Here is a 21860-nt window from a genome sequence, read left to right on the forward strand (position 1 = left end):
TGGACGAGTCTGGGTTTGGCGGTTGCCAGGTGAACGGTACTTGTCTGACTGCATTGTGCCAACTGTGAAGTTTGGTGGAGGGGGGTTTTTCAGGAGCTGGGCTTGGCCCCTTAGTTCCAGTGAAAGGAACTCTGAATGCTTCAGCATACCAAGAGATTTTGGACAATTCCATGCTCCCAACTTTGTGGGAACAGTTTGGGGATGGCCCCTTCCTGTTCCAACATGACAAAGCAAGGTCCATAAAGACATGGATGAGCGAGTTTGGTGTGGAAGAACTTGACTGGCCTGCACAGAGTCCTGACCTCAACCCGACAGAGCACCTTTGGGATGAATTAGAGCGAAGACTGCGAGCCAGGCCTTCTCGTCCAACATCAGTGTCTGACCTCACAAATGCGCTTCTGGAAGAATGGTCAAAAATTCCCATAAACACACTCCTAAACCTTGTGGAAAGCCTTCCCAGAAGAGTTGAAGCTGTTATAGCTGCAAAGGGTGGGCCGACGTCATATTAAACCCTATGGATTAAGAATGGGATGTCACTTAAGTTCGTATGCGTCTAAACGCAGATGAGCGAATACTTTTGGCAATATAGTGTACATCCACACTGTGACTTTGAATGTGTCACTCAACTGAGTCATCAGAAAAGCTTACCTTTGTAAATCCTTACTGTCTTTGGGGGGGGGTGGGGAGTTGAATAATTTCGATTGCAACTGTATACCTTGTCATAATGATTAACACAGGCTTACGATTTGGGTAAATTCTGTCATAATGTGACACTATATTTTTGCGTTAATGCCTATTTTCTCGACAAAAAGTGTTTCTAAACCAGTTTTTCATGACATTTGGATTATCGACATAGAGTTTATGTGCTAAAGTTAAACGGAAAAATATTATGTCGACCCTTGTGAAATTTTAGCAATAATTTGCATTTCCAAAAGCTATATTGATAAACTTTTTGATGCACTACAATTTTTGTCGCCAAAAAACCCTTGGAATGGATGGAAATGTAGTTATAGATGCAACACAGTCAGGCAAAATTTAGTTTAATATATTAGAGTCAAACACTGCATGCAAGGCCTGCTACTTGTAAAATAATTCCCACTGGTGATCTTTGGATAAGGGATATTCTGTTCAGATGATCTAGTAGTCCAAAGCACTCAAGAGTAGGGTTTAAATAAAAAAAGCCTTTATTAAGTCATGTCTATTGGATTAAAACATACAACAAACTGACACACTGGTTTAAGATACAATGTATCCATCAGTGTCTTAGTGTGGTGTTGTCTGCAAATTTAAGGAACTTGACAGAAAGGCACTAAACAAATAAAATATTATTTTTGTAATTATAGAACTTACATCTTTTCACACCTTTACAAGGGTTAAATGTATTAAAGATTTTTTATTTTTTTATTTTTTTTGAAAATCGTGTTGCAGTCAAGAAATAGTGAAAAGGCAAGTCAGTCTCTCAGTCCCCCTTTACACCTTGTACTAAGATGCGTCTCGGTTGATTCGATCACATGTGGTCAGGTGAGACACATCACTGTTTACACCTGGTCGTTTAAATGTGTCTGCTGTGACCACTTGTGATCGGATTTGGAGGGGAGGGAGTCTGTTTCATGATGACATACATCATTCACTATGTCAGTGTATAACTGCATGATAATAAACCTCAACAAAGTCAGAAAAGACAAAGACTGGATGCATCTGAAATTTTATCTAAGCACAAACGCAAGAATTGTCAGTTGTTTTAGTAGATTACCTGTATTAACCTGAGCTACAGATGTTCATGCTTCTCTTAAGTGTCCTTGCATGTTGATTTCAGCCACACTGAAGAAGATCTGTGAAGTTCTCATGTTTGTGTTTTGGTGCTGAGCGATCCAGGTGACGGAATTATTTCACTCAACTCAGATGATTTGCAGAAGGAATAACAACTTTAATTTGTAAAAAAATAATAAATGAAATAAAATCAATATAAACATGTATATTGAATAAATGAAACTTATTATCCAAAAAACACCCTGTGGACTAAGTCCTAAGACTGATAGTACAACTAAGTAAGTAAATGAAAAAAGTTTAACATATGAGCTGAGGCCTCAAGGGTTGGAGTCAGATGCGGAGAGCCAAAAGAGTAAGATGATTTAGTCTGCCCCTGAAAGATTGGTTAGGGTCTCTAATACCCCATGTGTATGTACAAAAGCACTTTCTTTTTAGGTGCAATAGTTCTGCATGATGTTAGGCAATAACTAAATTGAGGTACGAAAACTGTGGTTAAGTCTAAGTGTCCAAAACATACCTTCTTGCATGTTTGAGCTAGGTATTGTAAATTATTGAGCTCAGCAAGATAAGCAAAGCAATCAAGACATCCTTTGTCTGTCTCAACTGCACAAACGTTTAGACAATAAATCATAAAACCCAGATATTAAGATCTCTTGCCCCAACTATGAGGTCTCTGGAGGTCATAGAGTTTACACGAAAGTATAATATCAAGTTAGCAATGTATAAAAAGTATAACATAAATAGAAAAATATTTTTTGTGATCTGATCACAAAACGTTTTAGACCCTGTTTACACCTCTTTTAAGCGCTAACCATGTGTGATCGAATCACTAAAAAGGTGTAGACAGGTGTAAACAGGATCTCAGTTGTTTTTGTTCAATCTGACAAAGAGACACTGAAGTATTAGGATAAATTCCAAATCCAGCATAGAGTGGTTCAGTGAATGTGTTGTTGAATGTGTGTAAGTGTGTGAGTGTGTGTGTGTCAGAGACGCTGTAGAAGGACAGAGTGCCGGCCGACCAGTCCAGATACACTCCAACTCTGTCAGACGTGGGTGAAGGGGTGGGTATGTGTATGTAGTTATTGTTGTACCAGGCACTGAATCTGTTATAGGAGTAGTCCAGAGACCAGGACTTTTCATTGCATCCAAACAGACAGTCATCATTCTCTCCTTTCCTGCTGATTGCTTTATATGCCATTGATATATAAGCACCCCTCCCGCTCCATTCAGCCTCCCAGTAACAGCGTCCAGTCAGACTCTCTCTACACAGAACCTGAGAACACTTTTCAAATCTCTCTGGATGATCAAGATATGGCTGTTGCTCTTTCATATATGTTGCCTTTCTGTTACCTTCAGACAGGGAGAAACGAATGTCTGCTGTATTTGGATCCAGTGTGAGATCACAGGCATCTGAAAACAAGAAGAACAATTAGAACTTAAAACTGCATGCGAACATGTGTCTGTAAAAGAGAAATCAGCAAAGACTACCTACATTTCAGTAGTCCTGGTGTGATTCTGAAGAGGTCATTATGGTCCAGACTAAAGGAAAACACAAGAAGAGAGTAACACAAGGGATGTAAATAGTTGGATGAGTTCAAATCATATAATAAATAAAACTAGACAAGTAAAGTTTGTCTAGACAACCTTTGATTCTGGCTTGAAAAAGCATTGTCTGAAAGTTATAAATAGTTTTAAAAGTTTGTAGTTTGAAGGTTTTACAGGCCCAACAGTCAGAAAGACAGGCAGAACAAATGTCAGACAGACAGATGAATACAATTTAAAAAAAAGCAAGAAAGAGAGCTTAACCAAAGTCATTCAAGCAACTCAGTCCACTGTCTGCCATCTTTGGAATGCTCTCAGGAGGCTATTTCCAGTCATGACAGTGCAGCTCCTATCTACTTGAATGGGAAAAGACCGAAATCTCCAAAACGGTTGGTTAAAATTATGACATATTTCAAATCAGCAATAAAATTTGATAATACTGATATCATAAATTGTGCTTTTTTACCTCATATTATGCTAAAAAAACATCTTAGATCGTTGGACGCTAAAGCTTCTTGGTTGGGCGTTCCAATTTCTCCCATTCATTAAAATAGAAGTGGCCCATCTCTGCTAAATAATCTCTGGCTTAAAGGTGCTGTAAGCGATTTTTTTTCATGGAAAAGTATGCAAAAAATGTTCCTACTCCCTTAAAGATATTAATTAAATAAGTGTCATGAGATATCTCACCGATCTCTGTGACAGCTGTAAACTCCTTTAAGGACAACTCTCACCCACCTGTCTTTACTTCATTCTCGCATCCAGAGATGCCTGCGGTTATACTGGAGGAGGAATGGGCATGAGGCAAATACATAAAGGCAGACAGGGTATTAGACGCTGCTTCTAATTCTTCATTTGCCGAGTAGAGTGAGTAACATAAAAAGAAAGATTTTGGCATATTTTTTAGATAACTCAACAAAGCAAAAACAACAATTATGGACTTTGGTGCCATTCTCACTTTCTCAGCCTTTCTCCGCTTCTTCAGAATGCAACAACTGACGCTTTTCGGATGTGCAGAAGTTTGGTTCGGAATACATGTAATGCACGATTGCAAAGTTTAGGGAACATATAAACAGTACATTTGGAATCTGCAATCGGACAGAATTTATTTGGATTGACGAAAATTAGTGCATGTAAACATAGCCATTGAGACTATGATTCATAATGTTTGTCAGTTGAGGGTGCTATTGTGCTACTGTTGAATTTGACAGCAACAGGAACAAACAATGCTGCTCTTTTGCTCGGTTTTGGTCTCAAAATTATCTTTGGAGGCAGGGTTTTGGAATGAGGAGGTGTGGCTAATTCAATGGCTCAGTCACGTTAAAGCTTCAGAAAGCTAAAATCGCTTAGTTTTTAACCTTGTTTATATGTCCATATGGTGTTTTTATATGCTAGAAGACATACCATGAGTGAAATCAGCAGTCAGCGCCATGGCTGAGAATTTTCGCCTTGGAACTGCAGTGTACCAAGACAGTTTCAAAATCACGGATTCAGACAGCCAGGGTTTCATACGTCACAAACCTAAGGAATCAATCCCGTTAACTTGCGGGGTGGGGCTTTCCATATCATTAACATACGCTACGGTGAAACAGGAGAAGCTAGGTGTAGCTACGTATCAATATTTTGCAAGCTACATTTTACTATTTTCAAGACGATGGCAGAGACGTGTTCTGTTTTCGGATGCAAAATTGCAAAAGGTCAAATGTTGAGCCATCATGTATTACCAAAGGATCTGAAAATCCGAGATAAATGGGTGCAGTTTATTTGGATAAATCGTAGTGACCCAGCAAAACTTCCAGAGAACTGTTTGGAAAATGTTACCCAAAAACAGATGGGTTTTGCCACTAAACTTATATTGAAGCCCAACGCAGTTCGATTAGTTTATCCTGGGGACACAGCGAGTACGAGCCAACATGTTGGTCAAACGGTAAGTTTCTAATTTGCATATTCATAGATCCGCGCATACTAAATGAGGCAAAGGTGTAGAGTTATATCTAAGCCATTTTAAGGCATGAAGGGATTATTTTCATGGAAAAAACTTTTAAATATGTAATTTTGATGAACAAATATTAGTTTTTAGGGGTTAAACCAGGACTGGAGGGGGACTTTAAAGCAGATTAAAGGCCTTCTGTGGGTTTGTTTACATTTAAATTTTTGAGAGTTGGAATTTGAATAGTCTTGTCCTGTTTGAACATTCCGTCAATGTGAGTCTGTGGGATTTTTCACAGATTTGATTGTCCAGTTTAGACCAACATAATGAACCTTACATAAATGGTGGCATCTGTGTTTTACTGTAAAGCAGTTCTTCAACTTTCTCTGCACAGGGCCCAAATATATTTTTTGTGTTAATGGGACCTGCACTTACAAAACTGTTCAATATGCTGTATTTGCTATATCTGTTCATTTGCATACTTTTATGACTAAAACAATGAGACAGATTCTTTTAGAAATTGTTATTATTCTTTCAAAGGTTTGAAAAGAATTTGAAGTGAAGTTAATCATTTGATCATGCACACACACACACACACTCACACACACACACTTAATTAAAAAAGTATATATTGAAACTAAAAAGATTAACGGAGTGACTATTTGCAACCCAGTGTAAATAGCATCTACCACACAGTGCAGCTATCTGCACCCAGTAGTCTGGTGGAACTACAGAAATATACAACAAATTAACCAATAGGTGTTGCTGCAGTGGCGTGTGAATGTGTAGTGTCATCCTAGCAAACCTGGTTTGATTTCGCCTTTTGTCCCACTTTTTTTTTTTTTTAACCATACGATTTCCTGTTCCCACTCTTAAAATTCCCTTTCCTACTACTCCAATAATAAATAAAAAATTAACATAAAGGTTGATTTAATTGCAGTGATTTGGTCATGTTGAATGTCGGGGAGTGCAGAGAAGGGTTTGACCCAGTGTCAGGGTCTGTCGATCACACTCGTTTGTTCATTTTACAATGTAGTAACCATGTTTGTTTTGGCAGAAACCATAGTTTGAATGCAATTAACCATGGTGTTACTACAGTAACATGGTGGTAATATAGTAACCATGGTTAATTTTGTGACAAATCACTTCTGACCAATGATTATTCTGTCATTTGAGAAAAAACATTTATTACAGGGCTGCACAATTTGGTAGTGCTGGGTTTGAGTCCACCTTAGTCGAGTCCAAGTCAAGTCTGAGCCTTTAACCAATCGAGTCTAAGTTGAGTCCAAAGGGGGCCGGTATCATAAATTGTGCTTCTTTTACCTCATATTTACCACTTCCATGCGCATTGCAAGGCTGACTTTTTATTTACAGTTGAAGTCAGAAATTTACATACACCTTAGCCAAACATATTTAAGCTCAGTTTTTCACAGTTACTGACTTTTAATTGTTGAAAACATTCCCTGTCTTAGGTCAGTAAGGATCACTACTTTATTTTAAGAATGTGAAATGTCAGAATAATAGTAGAGAGAATGATTTCTTTCAGCTTTAATTTCTTTCATCACATTCCCAGTGGGTCAGAAGTTTACATACACTCTGTTAGTATTTGGTAGCATTGCCTTTAAATTGTTTAACTTGGGTCAAATGTTTTGGGGAGCCTTCCACAAGCTTCTCACAATAAGTTGCTGGAATTTTGGCCCATTCCTCCAGACAGAACTGGTGTAACTGAGTCAGGTTTGTAAGCCTCCTTGCTCGCACACACTTTTTTAGTTCTGCCCACAAATTTTCTATCGGACTGAGGTCAGGTCTTTGTGATGGCCACTCCAATATCTTGACTTTGTTGTCCTTAAGCCATTTTGCCACAACTTTGGAGGTATGCTTGGGGTCATTGTACATTTGGAAGACCCATTTGCAACAGAGCTTTAACTTCCTGGCTGATGTCTTGAGATGTTGCTTCAATATATCCACATAATTGTCCTTCCTCATGATGCCATCTATTTTGTGAAGTGCACCAGTCCCTCCTGCAGCAAAGCACCCCCACAACATGATGCTGCCACCCCCATGCTTCACGGTTGGGATGGTGTTCTTCAGCTTGCAAGCATCGCCCTTTTTCCTCCAAACATAACGATGGTCATTATGGCCAAACAGTTAAATTTTTGTTTCATCAGACCAGAGGACATTTCTCCAAAAAGTAAGATCTTTGTTCCCATGTCATGCAAACTGTAGTCTGGCTTTTTTATGGTGGTTTTGGAGCAGTGGCTTCTTCCTTGCTGAGCAACCTTTCAGGTTATATTGATATAGGACTCGTTTTACTGTGAATATACTGTAGATACTTGTCTACCTGTTTCTTCCAGCATCTACACAAGGTCCTTTGCTGTTGTTCTGGGATTGATTTGCATTTTTCACACCAAACTACGAGACAGAATGCATCTCCTTCCTGAGCGGTATGATGGCTGCGTGGTCCCATGGTGTTTATATTTGCATACTATTGTTTGTACAGATGAACATGGTACCTGCAGGCGTTTGGAAATTGCTCCCAAGGACTTCAACCTAAGTGTATGTAAACTTCTGACTTCAACTGTAATTTGAATGAAGACCATGGTTTATAAAAATGTTGTTATCTTGTTTTTAATTTAATTGTATTTGGAATATGGCAAATACGTAAATAAAGATGTAGCATGGTGCATTTCATAAGCAAACCAGGGCATGGACTAAAACCAAACAGGATCAGAGGGGCATTTAGTGAACCACCGCAAATGGCGAGCGGACCTCACGGCTCATTGTCATGACAATCAGGTTGCCTCAGATGATTCTTGGCTGTTCTTTTCTCACACCTGATCTCCACCAAAATTGCATGAGTAATGTAACTACTGAACACAATACAGGTGTGCAAAAATTCAACAATAAAACAACTTACGCTACATTTTATGGATGTATATAAAGTTATGTTTGAAAGCTGCATGGCCTGTTCATTTATAATCAGCTTCGAGAACAGAATGAACAATCATCATAATCTGATTGAATAAATGTGTCACCAGTTTTAATCGTCGCTTTCCAAGTTAAAACATTTCTTCTTTTATGATCTCAATGTCTGTATATGAAAGACTTGTCATGTTCACAAGTTATTTTCCTCAAGTTGAGTTCAGTCTGAAGTCTTTTGAGGGCTGAGTCAGAGTCATGTCTGAAGTCCGTAAAAATGCGACTCAAGTAAGACTCGAGTCCGCGTCTCTAACTCTAATGCCCATGTGGCAGTTCGTCCTGTCTACATGTTATACAAAGGTATTTTGATGCAAAACTAAAGCTAACAAAAAAGTTAAACATCTTATGCAGACCTTTTACACAACCATTAATAAAGCCCTGTTCTATACAAAGGAAGAAAATTAAACTTCGGGTTTTTGAACACGCTTTTGTGATTTTTCTCCCAAACTTTAACCACTTATCCAACCCCATAACTAAGCCTAACCATAAAGTGGAACCCTGTACCATGATTTTAATGGGAAAATACAGTATATTTTTTGTACTACAGAAGACAGGAACTATTATGGTAGAGGGAGATGAAGGAAACCTATGTAATTTGTTGGTCTACAAGTCATACAATATCCTATGATATTGCCATCTAATTCAAATCAGTACAAACTGTCATGAGTGACAACTGTTGTGTTGGCCTCGGCTGACACCTCGGAGAGATGTCATTTCTCTTGCCTGTGAGTGCGGGTAATGATATTGCAGAGTAGTATCTTAATTAAAAGAGCAGAGACAACTCTTATAAAAAATGACTGTAGTACAAGTGTGGTAATTTGGACGCAGTATTATTGCAGTTTCCTATACTGCAGTACAAGTGTGATAATTTGGACAATGTTTTATTGCAGTTTTCTTTACTGCAGTACAAGTGTGGTAATTTGGACAATGTATTATTGTAATTTTATTTACTGCAGTATAAGTGTGGTAATTTTGATGCAGTATTATTGCAGTTTTCAAAGTCCTTTTTTCAAGGAAAGTCAGTCCACTTGGTGACCATCTTTGAAAGTGCAGCTCCTATCTACTTCAATGGGGAAAGACTGAACTCTCGAAGACGGTTGGTCAATATTACGATTAAATCAAATCAGCAGTATAATATGACAACAGTGGTATCAATAATTGTGCTTCTTTTGCTCGGATCACACTAAAAATGCAACTTTTCTGGCAGGTTCGGCTAATGATATACATTTATTGACAGGAGATCTCTCTATCAAAATGCTGATTGGTTCTTTTAACTGTGAGGCAGAAGTTACTTTTCAACATCCACTGGCTGTTAGGTTTTCCAATTTCTCCAATTTACTTAAATAGAAGTGCTCTGTCTCTGCTAAATCTGGTACTGCAGTAATACTGCGTCCAAATGACCACACTTGTACTGCAGTTATTTTTTGTAAGGGAATTCCTATAGCACTCAGTAACAGTTAAGTTCATGCAAATTGCGTGACTACTAATGACTACTGACATTTTGGTAATGTAACAACCACAGTTCTTACGTACAGTACACTTTTTTCCATGGGTACTTGTGCTCAACATACTTGAGTTTGTCCAGTTTGCAGTTTGGATTGTTGAGTCTTTCAGAGAGCAGTTCGACTCCTGATTCTCCAGGATGATTGTAGCTTAGATCCAGCTCTATTAGGTGTGAAAGGTTTGAACACAGAGCTGAAGCCAGATAACAACAGCCGACCTCTGTCACCATACAGCCAGACAATCTAAAAAGATAATAAAGATTTGAACAGTTATTTGTATTTGCTATAATGCAAAACTTTCACATTGATAAATTTGTGGACTAAACAAGGAAATACCTCAGTATCTCTAGTTTACAGTTTGTACTCTTCAGTGCATCAGAAATCAGCTTCACTCCTGAATCTTGCAGGTCATTGTTACTCAGGTCCAGTTCTCTCAGGAGGGAGTTTGGTGACTGTAGAGCTGAGACCACAATGTCACAAAACTGACCACTGAGATTACAGTCAGCAAAACTAAAAGAGATTACACCATTTTCAGTAAGCAGTTAGAAACATAATAAACCCCAAGTTGTGTACAATACCACAGCATCTTTCTAGTGGAATGCACAGTCTCTTAATTGTGGTTATATACATCAGAAATTTTCACTCACAGAGCTTTTCTGCAGTTGCTCACAGCTGGTATCAGTCTTCTTCTACCCTCCTCTGATGTGTTGTATTTCTTCAGGTCAAGCTCATCCTGCACTTCCTCTGACATCTGAAGCATGTAGGCGATTGTTGAACATTGAGCAGGAGAGAGTTTATTCTCTGAGTGTTTGTCTGATTTCAGAAAATTGTGAATCTCTCTGTATAAAGTCTGATCTTTCATCTCCAGCAGACAGAGGAACAGATTGATGGATCGATCAGCTGATAATCCATGTCCCTCTTTGAGTTTACTTTTAATATAAATAATAGTTTCCATTATGCTTAATGAGGTGTTCTCTGTGTGTGTCAGTAGATCCTGTAAGAGCCTCTGATTAGACTCCAGTGAGATGCCCAGCAGGAATCGCAAGAAAAGATCCAGGTATCCATTGTCACTCTCTACAGCTTTATCTACAGTTCCCTTAAGTAAATTATACAATGAATCAAAAACCTTTACTGCCTCCGTAGTACTACATACATAGCCGTGAAAGCAATGAAAAGCAGCCAGAAACTCCTGGAAGCTGAGATGTATGAAGCAGTAGACTTTCCTCTGATGAATCACAGATTCCTCCTTAAAGATCTCAGTGCAGATCCCAGAATACACTGAGGCCTCAGTGATGTCTATGCCGCTCTCTCTCAGGTCCTCCTCATAGAACATGACATTGCCCTTCATCAGCTGTTTGAAAGCCAGTTCAGCAAGTTTCACAATCACTTCTCTGTTGGACTGCAGGAGTTTCTCTGGATCTCTCTCTTCATACTTCTGATTCTTCACATTGATCTGAATGAGCAGGAAGTGGATGTACATTTCAGTCAGAGTTTGAGGGATTTCTGCACTGTCATCTTGTTTCAGGATGTTTTGAAACACAGTGGATGAGATCCAACAGAAGACTGGTATGTGGCACATAATGTGGAGGCTTCTTGCTCTTCTAATGTGTGAGATGATTGTGCTGGCTTGATGCTCATCACTGATTCTCTTCCTGAAATATTCCTCCTTCTGAGGGTCATTGAATCCCTGAATTTCTGTCACACGCTTGATGTATTTGGAGGGGATCTGATTGGCTGCTGCTGGTCTGGAGGTGATCCAGATGAGAGCAGAGGGGAGTAGATCTCCTTTGATAAGGTTTGACATCAACACACCCACTGATGAATTCTCAGTGACATCAGAAACTTTCTCACTGTCTGAAAACATCAGTGGAATTCTGCTTTCATCCAGACCATCAAAGATGAACACAAGTTTAACCTCTTCATAAATCTTTGAGTCCAGATCAAGAAGTTCAGGATGAAAGTCCAGCAGAAGTTTGTGAAGACTGTACCGCTCATATTTAATCAAGTTCAGCTCTCGAAATGGAAGCACAAACATGAAATCTACATCCTGATTGGCTTTTCCCTCTGCCCAGTCCAGAATGAACTTCTGCACAGAGATGGTTTTTCCAATTCCAGCGATGCCTTTAGTAAGAACAGTCTCTTTTTGGTATTTTCTCTTCTCCTCACATCCTGGTTCAGGTAAGGGTTTAAAGATGTCATTGCAGTAGATTGGAGTGTTTTGTAAGTGTTGAGTTCTGGCTCTTTTCTCCATGTTTAAAACCTCATGTTCTTCATTCACCCCTTCACTATCTCCCTCTATGATATAGAGCTGTGTGTAAATCCTGTTCAGGAGAGTTTGATTCTCTTGTAGTTTGATTCCCTCAAATATGCTCTCATATTTGTTCTTCATGCTGGTTTTGTGTTGGTCTTTGACTCTCTGTAGGACATCATCTACTGGTTTGTGACAATCCTGCTGTAGGTCTCCAGCCTTCTCCAGAAGGGCTGATTTTGTGAGAGAAACAGGACATGCTTTACATTTCTCTTGGCATTGCGGACATCCAAAGTCTTCTGTTGAACTGCTCTGGTCCAAGCAGCAGCTGAAACACTTTCTGCAGGCATTATGTCCACAGGTGATAGACACTGGTTCTCTCAGAAACTGCTCACAATCTTCACATTTTGACTGAACCTCGATCAGTTCATTCTTCACCCCACTGCAGAAATCCATGAGAAACATTTTCTGTACTTTAATTTTCATATGCATACAATAATCCTAAATAAACAAATAACCACCAATGACATACCTTTGATTATTGATTCCTAATTTGTCACAAAATTCAACAGGTTGATTAATGGAATTGTTGCTCTTCATAGAGACACAGCTGACAGCATTCCCCTCCTCGTTCTTTTCATAGAGATTCATTTTAGATGCATTCCTAACTCTCAATAGCTTTTGTTTAAAGCCTACAAACCAACATATAAAACATATTAATTGTTTAATGTTACTGTAATGATTTTTTTTTTTTTTTTGACATTCAATGTTTATACCACAGTAGCAAAATCCTCACTATGATAACTAGACTTTTTTTTTCTCTCTTGAAATTTAACTGCAAAGACCACAATGACAACTGCACAGTGGTGTATCCTGAGGGGTTAATTTGGAATTTTGGAGGTTGGGGAACCATAATATCATATGGTGATTCTGGTGCCTTGTAGGCAAAATATAACATGATCCCTGATTCAAAACCCCTCTGGTTGCTGGTTATTCAGCGTTTTAAATAAAACAGGTAAAATTGCAACTGCATATCAAGTCATAAACGGGTGCGCAGTAGGTTTAAAATGCTGCAGTTTATATGGAACAGAGAGTGGATCGTGGAGCAATAGTGGAATGCATGTCAGTATTCAGAGTAGAACAGTTTCGTGCTGCTCTAGAACGGTGCCACCCACGAATATGCTGCCTTTACTATCATCCGCAGCTGAATATAGCAAACCATAATGAACTTACACTAAATGAGGACAGAATGTGTGAAATGGATTAGGGCTGTAAAGATTACTCAAATTTAAAATAAAAATCCTCAAATTACAAAATGGCCTAATTGATAAATCTTAAATAAAGCAGAAGTAATGCAGTCCACTCCACGCACAAGGTTCTGAACACTGTGACTTGATGATCTCCTCCCCTGACATCAGTGACACCTTGGCCCTTGGATTAGCTGCCCTTATTAGGCTCCCAACGGGAGTGGGCAGGAGAGGAGGAGCACCTTTCCCATTTGACAGCGTGCAATGAGGTGTATCTGAAGCTGATAGAGCCTCATCATCACTGCCTTTAAAAGCTAAGCGCTGCTCTCTTTGAGAGGCCGGTCTCATTCCATCTGTGCATGTATGTTGTTTGTAACGATCGATAGTGAGAACAAACAGACCCAAGAGCAGAGGAAACATTCAAAGGATATATTTACAACAAATTATAGCAGTCACTGGGCAGTGGAATTCAGGAACAGATTTGTAGAATCTTCCGTTGAATCTTAGTGAGGTGCAGAACAACGTCCGGCTGAGATGGGCGATCTTACTCCTGATACGTGGAAGACCAGCTGAAATGCAGCAAAACTGGAAGGCAACCACACACCCGGCACGCGGGCAACCAACAGATACACGAGACAGGACCAACTAGACAGAGAGGGTGAGGTTAGAACTCAACATCAAACAACAATTCTCAAACTACATTTAACATTATACAATCCAGCAAAGGACATGACACATGAGGGGATTAATATAGGCATGAACAAACAAGGTTCAGGTGCCGCTCGTAGCTGAAAATTGGCATGATCAGCATTCCCAAGGAAACAATCAGGATTCCCATGGAAAGGCTGATTCTGCATGCCAGTGGCACCTGAAACACATGAGGGCAAAAACTTCAACATGTTTGGAACAAAACAAACAGGGAGCGATGATGCCATGGCCCTAGTTAGACAAAACCCTACCTGACAAGGTGACAGGACCGTGACATCACCGGAGAGCGCACGGCGGTGACTCACGCATGGAGATAACAACAATCGGACCTGTGTGGTCACACAAAGAACGTACAAGAATCACGAGACAGACAGGGGTTGATAATGCCACGGTCCCGTCAGACAGAAACCCAACTTGACAAGGTGACAGGACCATAACATTGGTGTCCTCTCAGGTTCAGGAATGGAGCAGGTAATGTATCCACCCCACCGCAAGTTCAGCCAAAGCATACTTTGGTTGTCCACATTGCTGATTGGAACATGCACAGTATGCATGACACCCCAAAAAGCACACATTCATCTCTGAGATATCTGTTTAGATCTTTGCATCTCGAAAGCATCACAATCTAATTAACATCTGCTAAACATCTTAAAAAGGTCAGATTTACAAACTGTAATAAACATCTCAAAGACATCTGCTGTATGTCTTATTGACATTCAAGACATACTTATTGATTAATATTTTATATACCTATTACAAATAAACAGATATAAAATAAAAAATAATGCCATTCCAGATGTAAAAACACAAGAAAGTCATTCACATCTGGGATGGCATGATGCAAGAATTTTCATTTTGGGGTGAATTATCCCGTAAAGAGCATTTTGCATGGTACGTGGCAAGCGACAGCATGTAGCACAAGCACAACAATGCCCGCAACTGCTGCAGCTCAACGCAAGGGAGAAAATCATGTATCTGACCTGATTACTGTAAATATTAAATAATGATATTTAAAAAATAAAATAAAATAAAATAAAATAGGTTTTATATCTTCATTAAATAGTTTAACAATGAATATAACTCAATACACATGATTGTTTGGCAGACATTGTTTCCAGAAAGATAAAATATTTTATTTCCATGGCCTGTTTTTTCCATATTGGCATTCTAAACTGAAATGGAAAAATCGCATTGAACTAGTTAATGTTAAAGTAGATCTTGCATTCCAAAAATGTGGGCACACCTCGAGTAGTTTCCAAAACACCAAATAGCAAAAAAAAAAAAAAAAACTACCACAGCACTTTCTTAAACACATTTGTCACTATGCACTGCAAAATTTTCCTGCATGAGGTCATCTTGTACAATGTCTGAAGGCTGATTTTAGGGTAATGTGATCTAATGTTTAATAACTTTTCAAATGTTTCAAATTTATTTAGCTAATAAGAATACCTGAAATGATCACATTTATTTTTTAGATAAAATACTCATTATAAAATAGTCATTTTCAGTTTTAAAATTTTTTTCATAACAAATATACAGTATTTGCCCACTTAAGAAAAACAGTGTGTTTTATGGGGGCTTTAGCTAACTTTTCATTTAATCTGCTTAAACACAAAAAGTGTCTTGCGGTTTCAAAATTATTTGCATAATTTGACAATTTTTCCCCTATTACTATTGTCCCAACATCTAAACTATATCACTATTATGCCTTGGGGCCTTTTACCACAACTGTGGAGGCCATCTTACCACCTTTTTTAAAAAACATGTGTTTTGATCAAAACAAATGTATGTTATTATTTATTTTCAACAAATGATGTTGCTCCTTCAATATTCATACACTTTGTGACCAGGAAAAAAAATGCTAATTTTCCTTGAGGGTGCCTTTATCCCTGTCCTATATTATAGATATGCTTTAGGTGTCTCTTGGCTTTAGATATTTTTGCACAATCATTTAGTTGTCATTATCTTTCTAACATAGTGTACAATCAAACTTAGGCTATTGAACACATTTTAGCCAAACGTGACTTCACATCAACAACATTATGCAATCTAAGGTATTAAATGTTTTTTTCTGATTACTTAATGAATCGTCAGAATAATCCTCAGATTATTTGATTATACAAATAATCGATAGTGACAGCCCTAAAATGAATCAAACAAACATATATAATAAGATCAAATTCCATCATGTTTTAAATTCCAAAGTCAAAGACACTAAGCAGATATGAAACTAGGAACAGTAGTTAACTCGACAACAACACGGCATTCACTTAAAATAAAAGATCTGTCATGGTTTTACCAGCTACTACAATAAATCTCTTTCTTTTTCTGTCGAGTGATGAAAGTTTTCATAAGCAGGCATTACATTAATCACAGTTTGCTTCAACTTGATTTCTATTAAGTGCCCCCCCACATGCACACACACTCCCCCTCTTAACAAATTAATATCTACATGCACCTCCTGTGTGATTGAATTGAACTTGTAAGGTTAAGAAATTAATACAATTTACAATTTACAATATTACATAATACATAACAGATTTTAAGACAAAATACTAATGCACTCACCTTAAAATGTGACGCAGCAAGGTGAAGTACATCTTTTCTCGTTGGATTCTTCCTGTTAAACCAGTTGACTTGGAGTTCTTCCTCAGGGCTTATGCTAAAACAAAATGCTGTTTTTTGCCACTCAATATTCTTCATGTCAACAGGATTACCTGAAGGAGAAAATAATTAGCCTAAATTATCTCAGTCAGCTCATTAATTTGCTTTACTATGTTCTCGTTGCAGTTCCTTAACCACATGTTTGCCATTCTGCAAGAAAACTTTTCTCCAGTGCATACAGTTATGTTCAGAATATCAGCATGTATACAGTATAAAAAATTATTTTTTAAGTTAACAATGTGAACACATTACAAAAAGGTTGCATTCTGCAACACTAGTTAATATCAAGAAGATCTAACACTAAACACTGATTTTTAAAGAATTTATTAATCTTGGTTAATGTTCATTTATCAAAATACATTTGTTCACTGTTCATGTTAGCATATTGCATTAACTACTTGTAAAAGTAACATACAACTTTTCTCATAAAACCTGTACAGTATTAGTAAATGCTGATGCTGTACAAGTTGTGCTCATTATTAGTTCATGTTAATAAAGTAAACTCATGTTAAAAAATACAACCTTATTGTAAAGTGTTACTGTAACTATTTATTATTGGGCAGATTTTTTTAAGTTTACAGTTGCCTAGTGTAATAATAATTTTCTACATGTTAAGGTCACATTGGAGATGTAGGCTTATCCATGTTATAAATTACATTGATATATGTTAGGGTCAAGGGTGGAAAGAATACTGAAAAATCATACTCAAAGTCTGAGTAAAATTACTGTTAATTTACAAAAATTGTATTGTGCACAATACATGTCCTAAAAATGGCCTTATTATGAGTAAAAGAGTAGCTCATTTAAAAGTACTCAAGAGTATTGATTGAGTTGCAAAGGCAATGTCCCCTTTTAATAAACACTGTACTCTCCAATGTAAAAATATAGCATACATACTGTAATTCACATTCGCTTTTATGGCTATTTTAAAATTATGCTGGGTGTAACATAGTTCTTAGTTTTTCATGGCAAGGAGGAAGTAGGAGACGGTGAGATCCAACTCAAAAGGGGCTTTATTTCCCATACTTTACACAGTCTATAAATCACACTTTTCAGTAGACACACTCAAAAAAGGCTTTTCAGCACAACACAAATATTGCACTCTGGAACACTCTACTCCGTGCAGCTCTCTCTATCTCACTGGCATCTGGCTCGCTCTTAAAAGCCCATCTCCACTCTCACTGCAATGACAAACAGCTGTTGGAGGCAATCATTGCCAGCTGATGATCCTTACCATTCTCATCTCCTGATCTCACTCTCCATTCACAAACTGTTGCTTAACCACGCCCCCAACACCACATACCCTCATTGCCCGACTCAGGCCGGGGAGCCATCTGGCCTGCCCTGTACTCCCCCACATTTCTGGAGAGAAAGTCCACGTCCATCTGTGCCCCTGGTCTGTAGACCACCTCAAACTTAAAAGGCTGAAGAGCCAGATACCAACTGGTGATCCACGCGTTGGTTCCTTCATGTGATGGAGCCACTGGAGTGGGGTGTGGTCCGAACAGAGGGTGAAAGCCCGTCCCAGAAGATAATACCGAAGGGTGAGGACTGCCCACTTGATGGCCAGACACTCCTTCTCAGTGGTGCTGTACCTCGCCTCTCTCGCCGAAAGCTTACGGCTGATGTACAGCACTGGGCACTTTTCTATAATCCACACAGAACCGGACTGAGACATCACTCTTTGGAACCAGCACCACTGGGCTGGCCCAGTCACTGTGGGATTCTTCTATTACCCCCATATCGAGCATGGCCTTTAATTCTTTGCGAACCAATTTTTTCTTGTGCTCGGGTAATCGGTAGGGACGACTGCTTACCACTACCACTGGGGTTGTTTCGATATGGAGTTTTATGAGGTTTGTACAACTGGGAAGGGGCGAAAACACGTCCGAAAATTCTCTTTGCAACCAGGCCACATCCGTGATTTGTGACGTTGAGATGTGGTCTCCGCAAGTAACTAGGGTGCTGTGATTGGCTTTTAAGTTCACCTCCGTCCCGAGCTCCTCCCTCTCCAGTACCACTGTCACCAAAGCCATGGGGACCACCTCCCCCCACAGTTTTAAGTTTAAATTTGCTGTGCTCCGTCCCTATCCATTCGTTTAACCTCATAATCGACTTTCCCGATTCGCTGTGTGACTTCAAATGGCCCTTGCCACTTTACGAGTAATTTAGAGCTTGATGTGGGTAGTAGTACATGGACTTTATCTAACTGTGTAAATTCACATAGCCGAGCTCCTCTGTTATGCAGCCGGGTCTAACATTCTTGAGCCTGTAGCAAATTCTCCTGTGATAGTTGCCCCAATGTGTGGAGTTTTGCTCTCTGGTCAAGAATGTATTGAATTTCGTTCTTGCTGTTTGAAGGTCCCTCCTCCTAATTTTCCCTCATGACATCTAAGACACCGCGAGGCTTACGCCCATACAATAATTCAAATGGGGAGAACCCTGTGGAGGCTTGCAAGACCTATCGAACTGCGAATAACAAGGGTTCAAGCTACTTATCCCAGTTCCGAGCATCTTCATGCACAAGATTACGAATCATGTTTTTTAGAGTTTTATTAAACCATTCGACCAAGCTGTCCATTTGCGGGTGGTAGACGCTTGTCTGAATTGATTTACTGCCCAATAATTCATATAGCTTGCGTAGCGTATGTGACATAATAGTAGTGCAAATTTCCCTTAATAAAAATGCTGACCAATTCGTGCCCAAAATTAGTGGATGGGTGAGGCACGAATGAAACCCAGCCTGGACACTATGCTTTTGTCCCTGAAATTCAATCATCACGGTCACAACAGGATAATCGTGGATATCCCCATGCACATACCTTACCTTCATCTTGTGACTAGCACCCAAACCTCGTCTTGAACCAGGCATTGATGGATGGAGGTTTGGCTGCAACCCGAATCCACCAAGGCCTGGTATGTACCCCCCTTAATATTCACAGTTATGCGGTATGTCCCAGCTCAATTGGGGGCGGCCTGCGGTGCATCGGGGACCCGAACCAATGTGCCCACCTCCATCAGGGGGCACTGGTCCTGGAAATGCCCGGGCTCCCCGCAGCCCCAACAGACCGCCTGCGCTCGTGACACCATATTTTTATTGTATACAGTCTTCTTATTTTGTGTATACTGTATATTGTATATTATTAGGTGTATATTGTATATTGTGTTGAGAAACGAGATGTATAAATTGCGTTATGTGTAAATCAGGTGTTTATTGTAATTGTCATACTGCTATGTTGCTTGTAAATGCAACTAAGACTTTCACCCACTGTTGCTCTTGTGTATATAGTTGAGTGACAATAAAGGGATTTGATTTGATTTTGATTTGACACTCAAATAAGGCTTTTCGGCACAACACAATTATCGCACTCTGGAACACTCTACTCCGTGCAGCTCTCTCTCCCTCACTGGCGTCTGGCTCGCTCTTAAAAGCCCATTCCACTCTCATTGCAATGACAAACAGCTGTTAGAGGCAATCATTGCCAGGTGATGATCCTTACCATCCTTGTCTCCTGATCTCACTCTCCATTCACACACCGGCACTTAACCACGCCCCCACCACCACGCTGGGTTATTTTTTAATGTAGAATGCGGGAAGTCTGCTGGATTATTTTCACAATGTTGGGTAGTTTTTAACCAAACCTGCTGGGTTAGTGGAGAGGTGATATTTTGTTTCAGCTCTTGTGATTGGTCACAAGTCTATTGGCCCCACCCCCACCCAAGCCTGGCTATCTTCTCTCTTGCATCTGGATTTAAAGTGCACAAGTGAGTTTTGTTTCAGGTTTATTGCAAATGTTGTTGCAAAAGTCAAGGCATGAAGATTTGATGTTGCTGTACCAGATTTGAGAGGTTGTAAGTCCAGGCTTGTTGTTGTATTGCGAATAAAAGTACAAATGTTGTAATATATGTTTGTGTCTGTTGTTGTATTTATATGAATGTCATTTTAACATTTGCAACTTTTAATTCAGTTTTTGATTACTGTCTGTGAGTGCAGAAGAAATCTGAAATTTACTTAGATATGTCACTATCAGAAAGACTCGCAGGCTTGGTAAATTTGACATGACATTTATCTGATGAATTGATATGGAACCACAGAATATATTTTCACTTGGCGTAGCCTAAGCCCCATCTGGCGGTCCAATGAGATTGCTACTCGAACTGTCAGATCCTGCCGGAGATAGGAGGCAGGGGGTGATGAGCCTAACCCCGTGCAGGACGGGACTTGACTGGTGGTGGTGGGGAGGTGGAGGTTGCCGTGTTGGCACACTGAAACAGCAAAGAGGTAAATTGAAAGCAGGCTTTTAAAGCATCGGCTGATGTATGATTGGCTAGGAGATAACTAGATAATGGCGTGATGATGTACAGCTGCGAGTTTCCTGCTAGAACTATGCTTACATTTCTTCAGATTAGAGGTAGAATGCTTGAATGCTGATATCTCGACTAGCTTTTAGGCAAGCAAAGCTGACATGACACGATCACACAATTACCCTATTGTGAAAAGCCCTTTCTGGTGTGGCCATCCAGGTGTTGTACAGCTGCTTGAGGAATCCTCCACATTACCCCCCACCTCCACAGTTGGTGCCAGGTCAACTGACTAAATGGCAAGTGTGCAATTTGATTTGACGGGAGTCACAAGAGTGATGATTCACTCTTGATAGTCAATCATGTTGATAGATAAAATAAATCTGGACAGGGATAGCGAACACAGAAGGAGGGAAAATAGCACAGTAAAATTACAGTTACAGCACTTAAATTATTTTAGTGCACAAACGTTGAGGCAGAGAACCACTTGATGTGAAGGAAGTCCCACCTTACAAGTATCACTTTTTTAACATACAGACATAGCCTGTCAGTTGACTCATGAACACACCTGCACAGTTTTAGGAACGGCCCAAAAAATAATACCAATGCTGTCAGATTTTACTGCTGATTTGAAATATGCTCTTGATCATCATCTTGACCAACCTTTTTAGAGATTTTGGTCCTTTCCCATTCAAGTTGGTAGGAGCTATACTTTTATGCTTCTTTTATCCATAGAAAACAGCTGCCTGGGAGTGTTCCAAAGATGGTCGAGTGGACTGATTTGCCTTAAAGAAGGACTTCTGTAAAACAGACTAGAACTGTCAGTGCATTAAACAGTTTTAAAGAACGCATTCCAACCAATCAGAATCGAGTATTCAAATAGACCATCTCAAAGATCATGATTTTTCTAGATGAAACTTGGCATTGATTGATAGGATTATACTTTCAGAGGGTTCACTGCTAGATTAGTT

General features: G+C 39.3%; 1 protein-coding gene across 3 annotated transcripts; it reads right to left on the reverse strand.

Annotated features, from left to right (window-relative positions):
• Positions 1–1186: 1186 nt before the first annotated feature.
• On the reverse strand, positions 1187–16532 carry LOC127444636 (NLR family CARD domain-containing protein 3-like). 3 transcript variants are annotated; one of them, XM_051704127.1, is made up of 9 exons: positions 16492–16525; positions 14175–14252; positions 13653–13860; positions 12501–12660; positions 10368–12410; positions 10057–10230; positions 9790–9963; positions 3263–3309; positions 1187–3180 (listed from the first exon to the last, which is right to left on the reverse strand). In XM_051704127.1, exons 4-9 carry the CDS (start codon positions 12617–12619, stop codon positions 2600–2602), a joined length of 3138 nt encoding a protein of 1045 aa, XP_051560087.1. In that variant the 5' UTR covers positions 12620–12660; positions 13653–13860; positions 14175–14252; positions 16492–16525; the 3' UTR covers positions 1187–2599. The 3 variants fall into 3 exon arrangements, with proteins under 3 accessions (XP_051560087.1, XP_051560088.1, XP_051560086.1); XM_051704128.1 differs by lacking the exon at positions 14175–14252 and having other exon boundaries at positions 16492–16532; XM_051704126.1 differs by lacking the exons at positions 13653–13860; positions 14175–14252; positions 16492–16525 and adding an exon at positions 13341–13491.
• Positions 16533–21860: the final 5328 nt, after the last annotated feature.

This window comes from Myxocyprinus asiaticus, chromosome 8 (assembly GCF_019703515.2).
Source record: "Myxocyprinus asiaticus isolate MX2 ecotype Aquarium Trade chromosome 8, UBuf_Myxa_2, whole genome shotgun sequence".
Lineage (NCBI taxonomy): Eukaryota > Metazoa > Chordata > Actinopteri > Cypriniformes > Catostomidae > Myxocyprinus > Myxocyprinus asiaticus.

Bases quoted from the DNA above. Each gene is read 5' to 3' on its own strand.
- LOC127444636 (XM_051704126.1), bottom strand. From the start codon at position 13,383: ATGTCAGGGGAGGAGATCATCAAGTCACAGTGTTCAGAACCTT. The intron at 12,661-13,340 runs GTGCGTGGAGTG...GTTGGTTTGTAG, and splicing joins GTCACAGTGTTCAGAACCTT to GCTTTAAACAAAAGCTATTG. The intron at 3,310-9,789 runs GTATGTTGAGCA...GTTTTCCTTTAG, and splicing joins TGCAAACTGGACAAACTCAA to TCTGGACCATAATGACCTCT.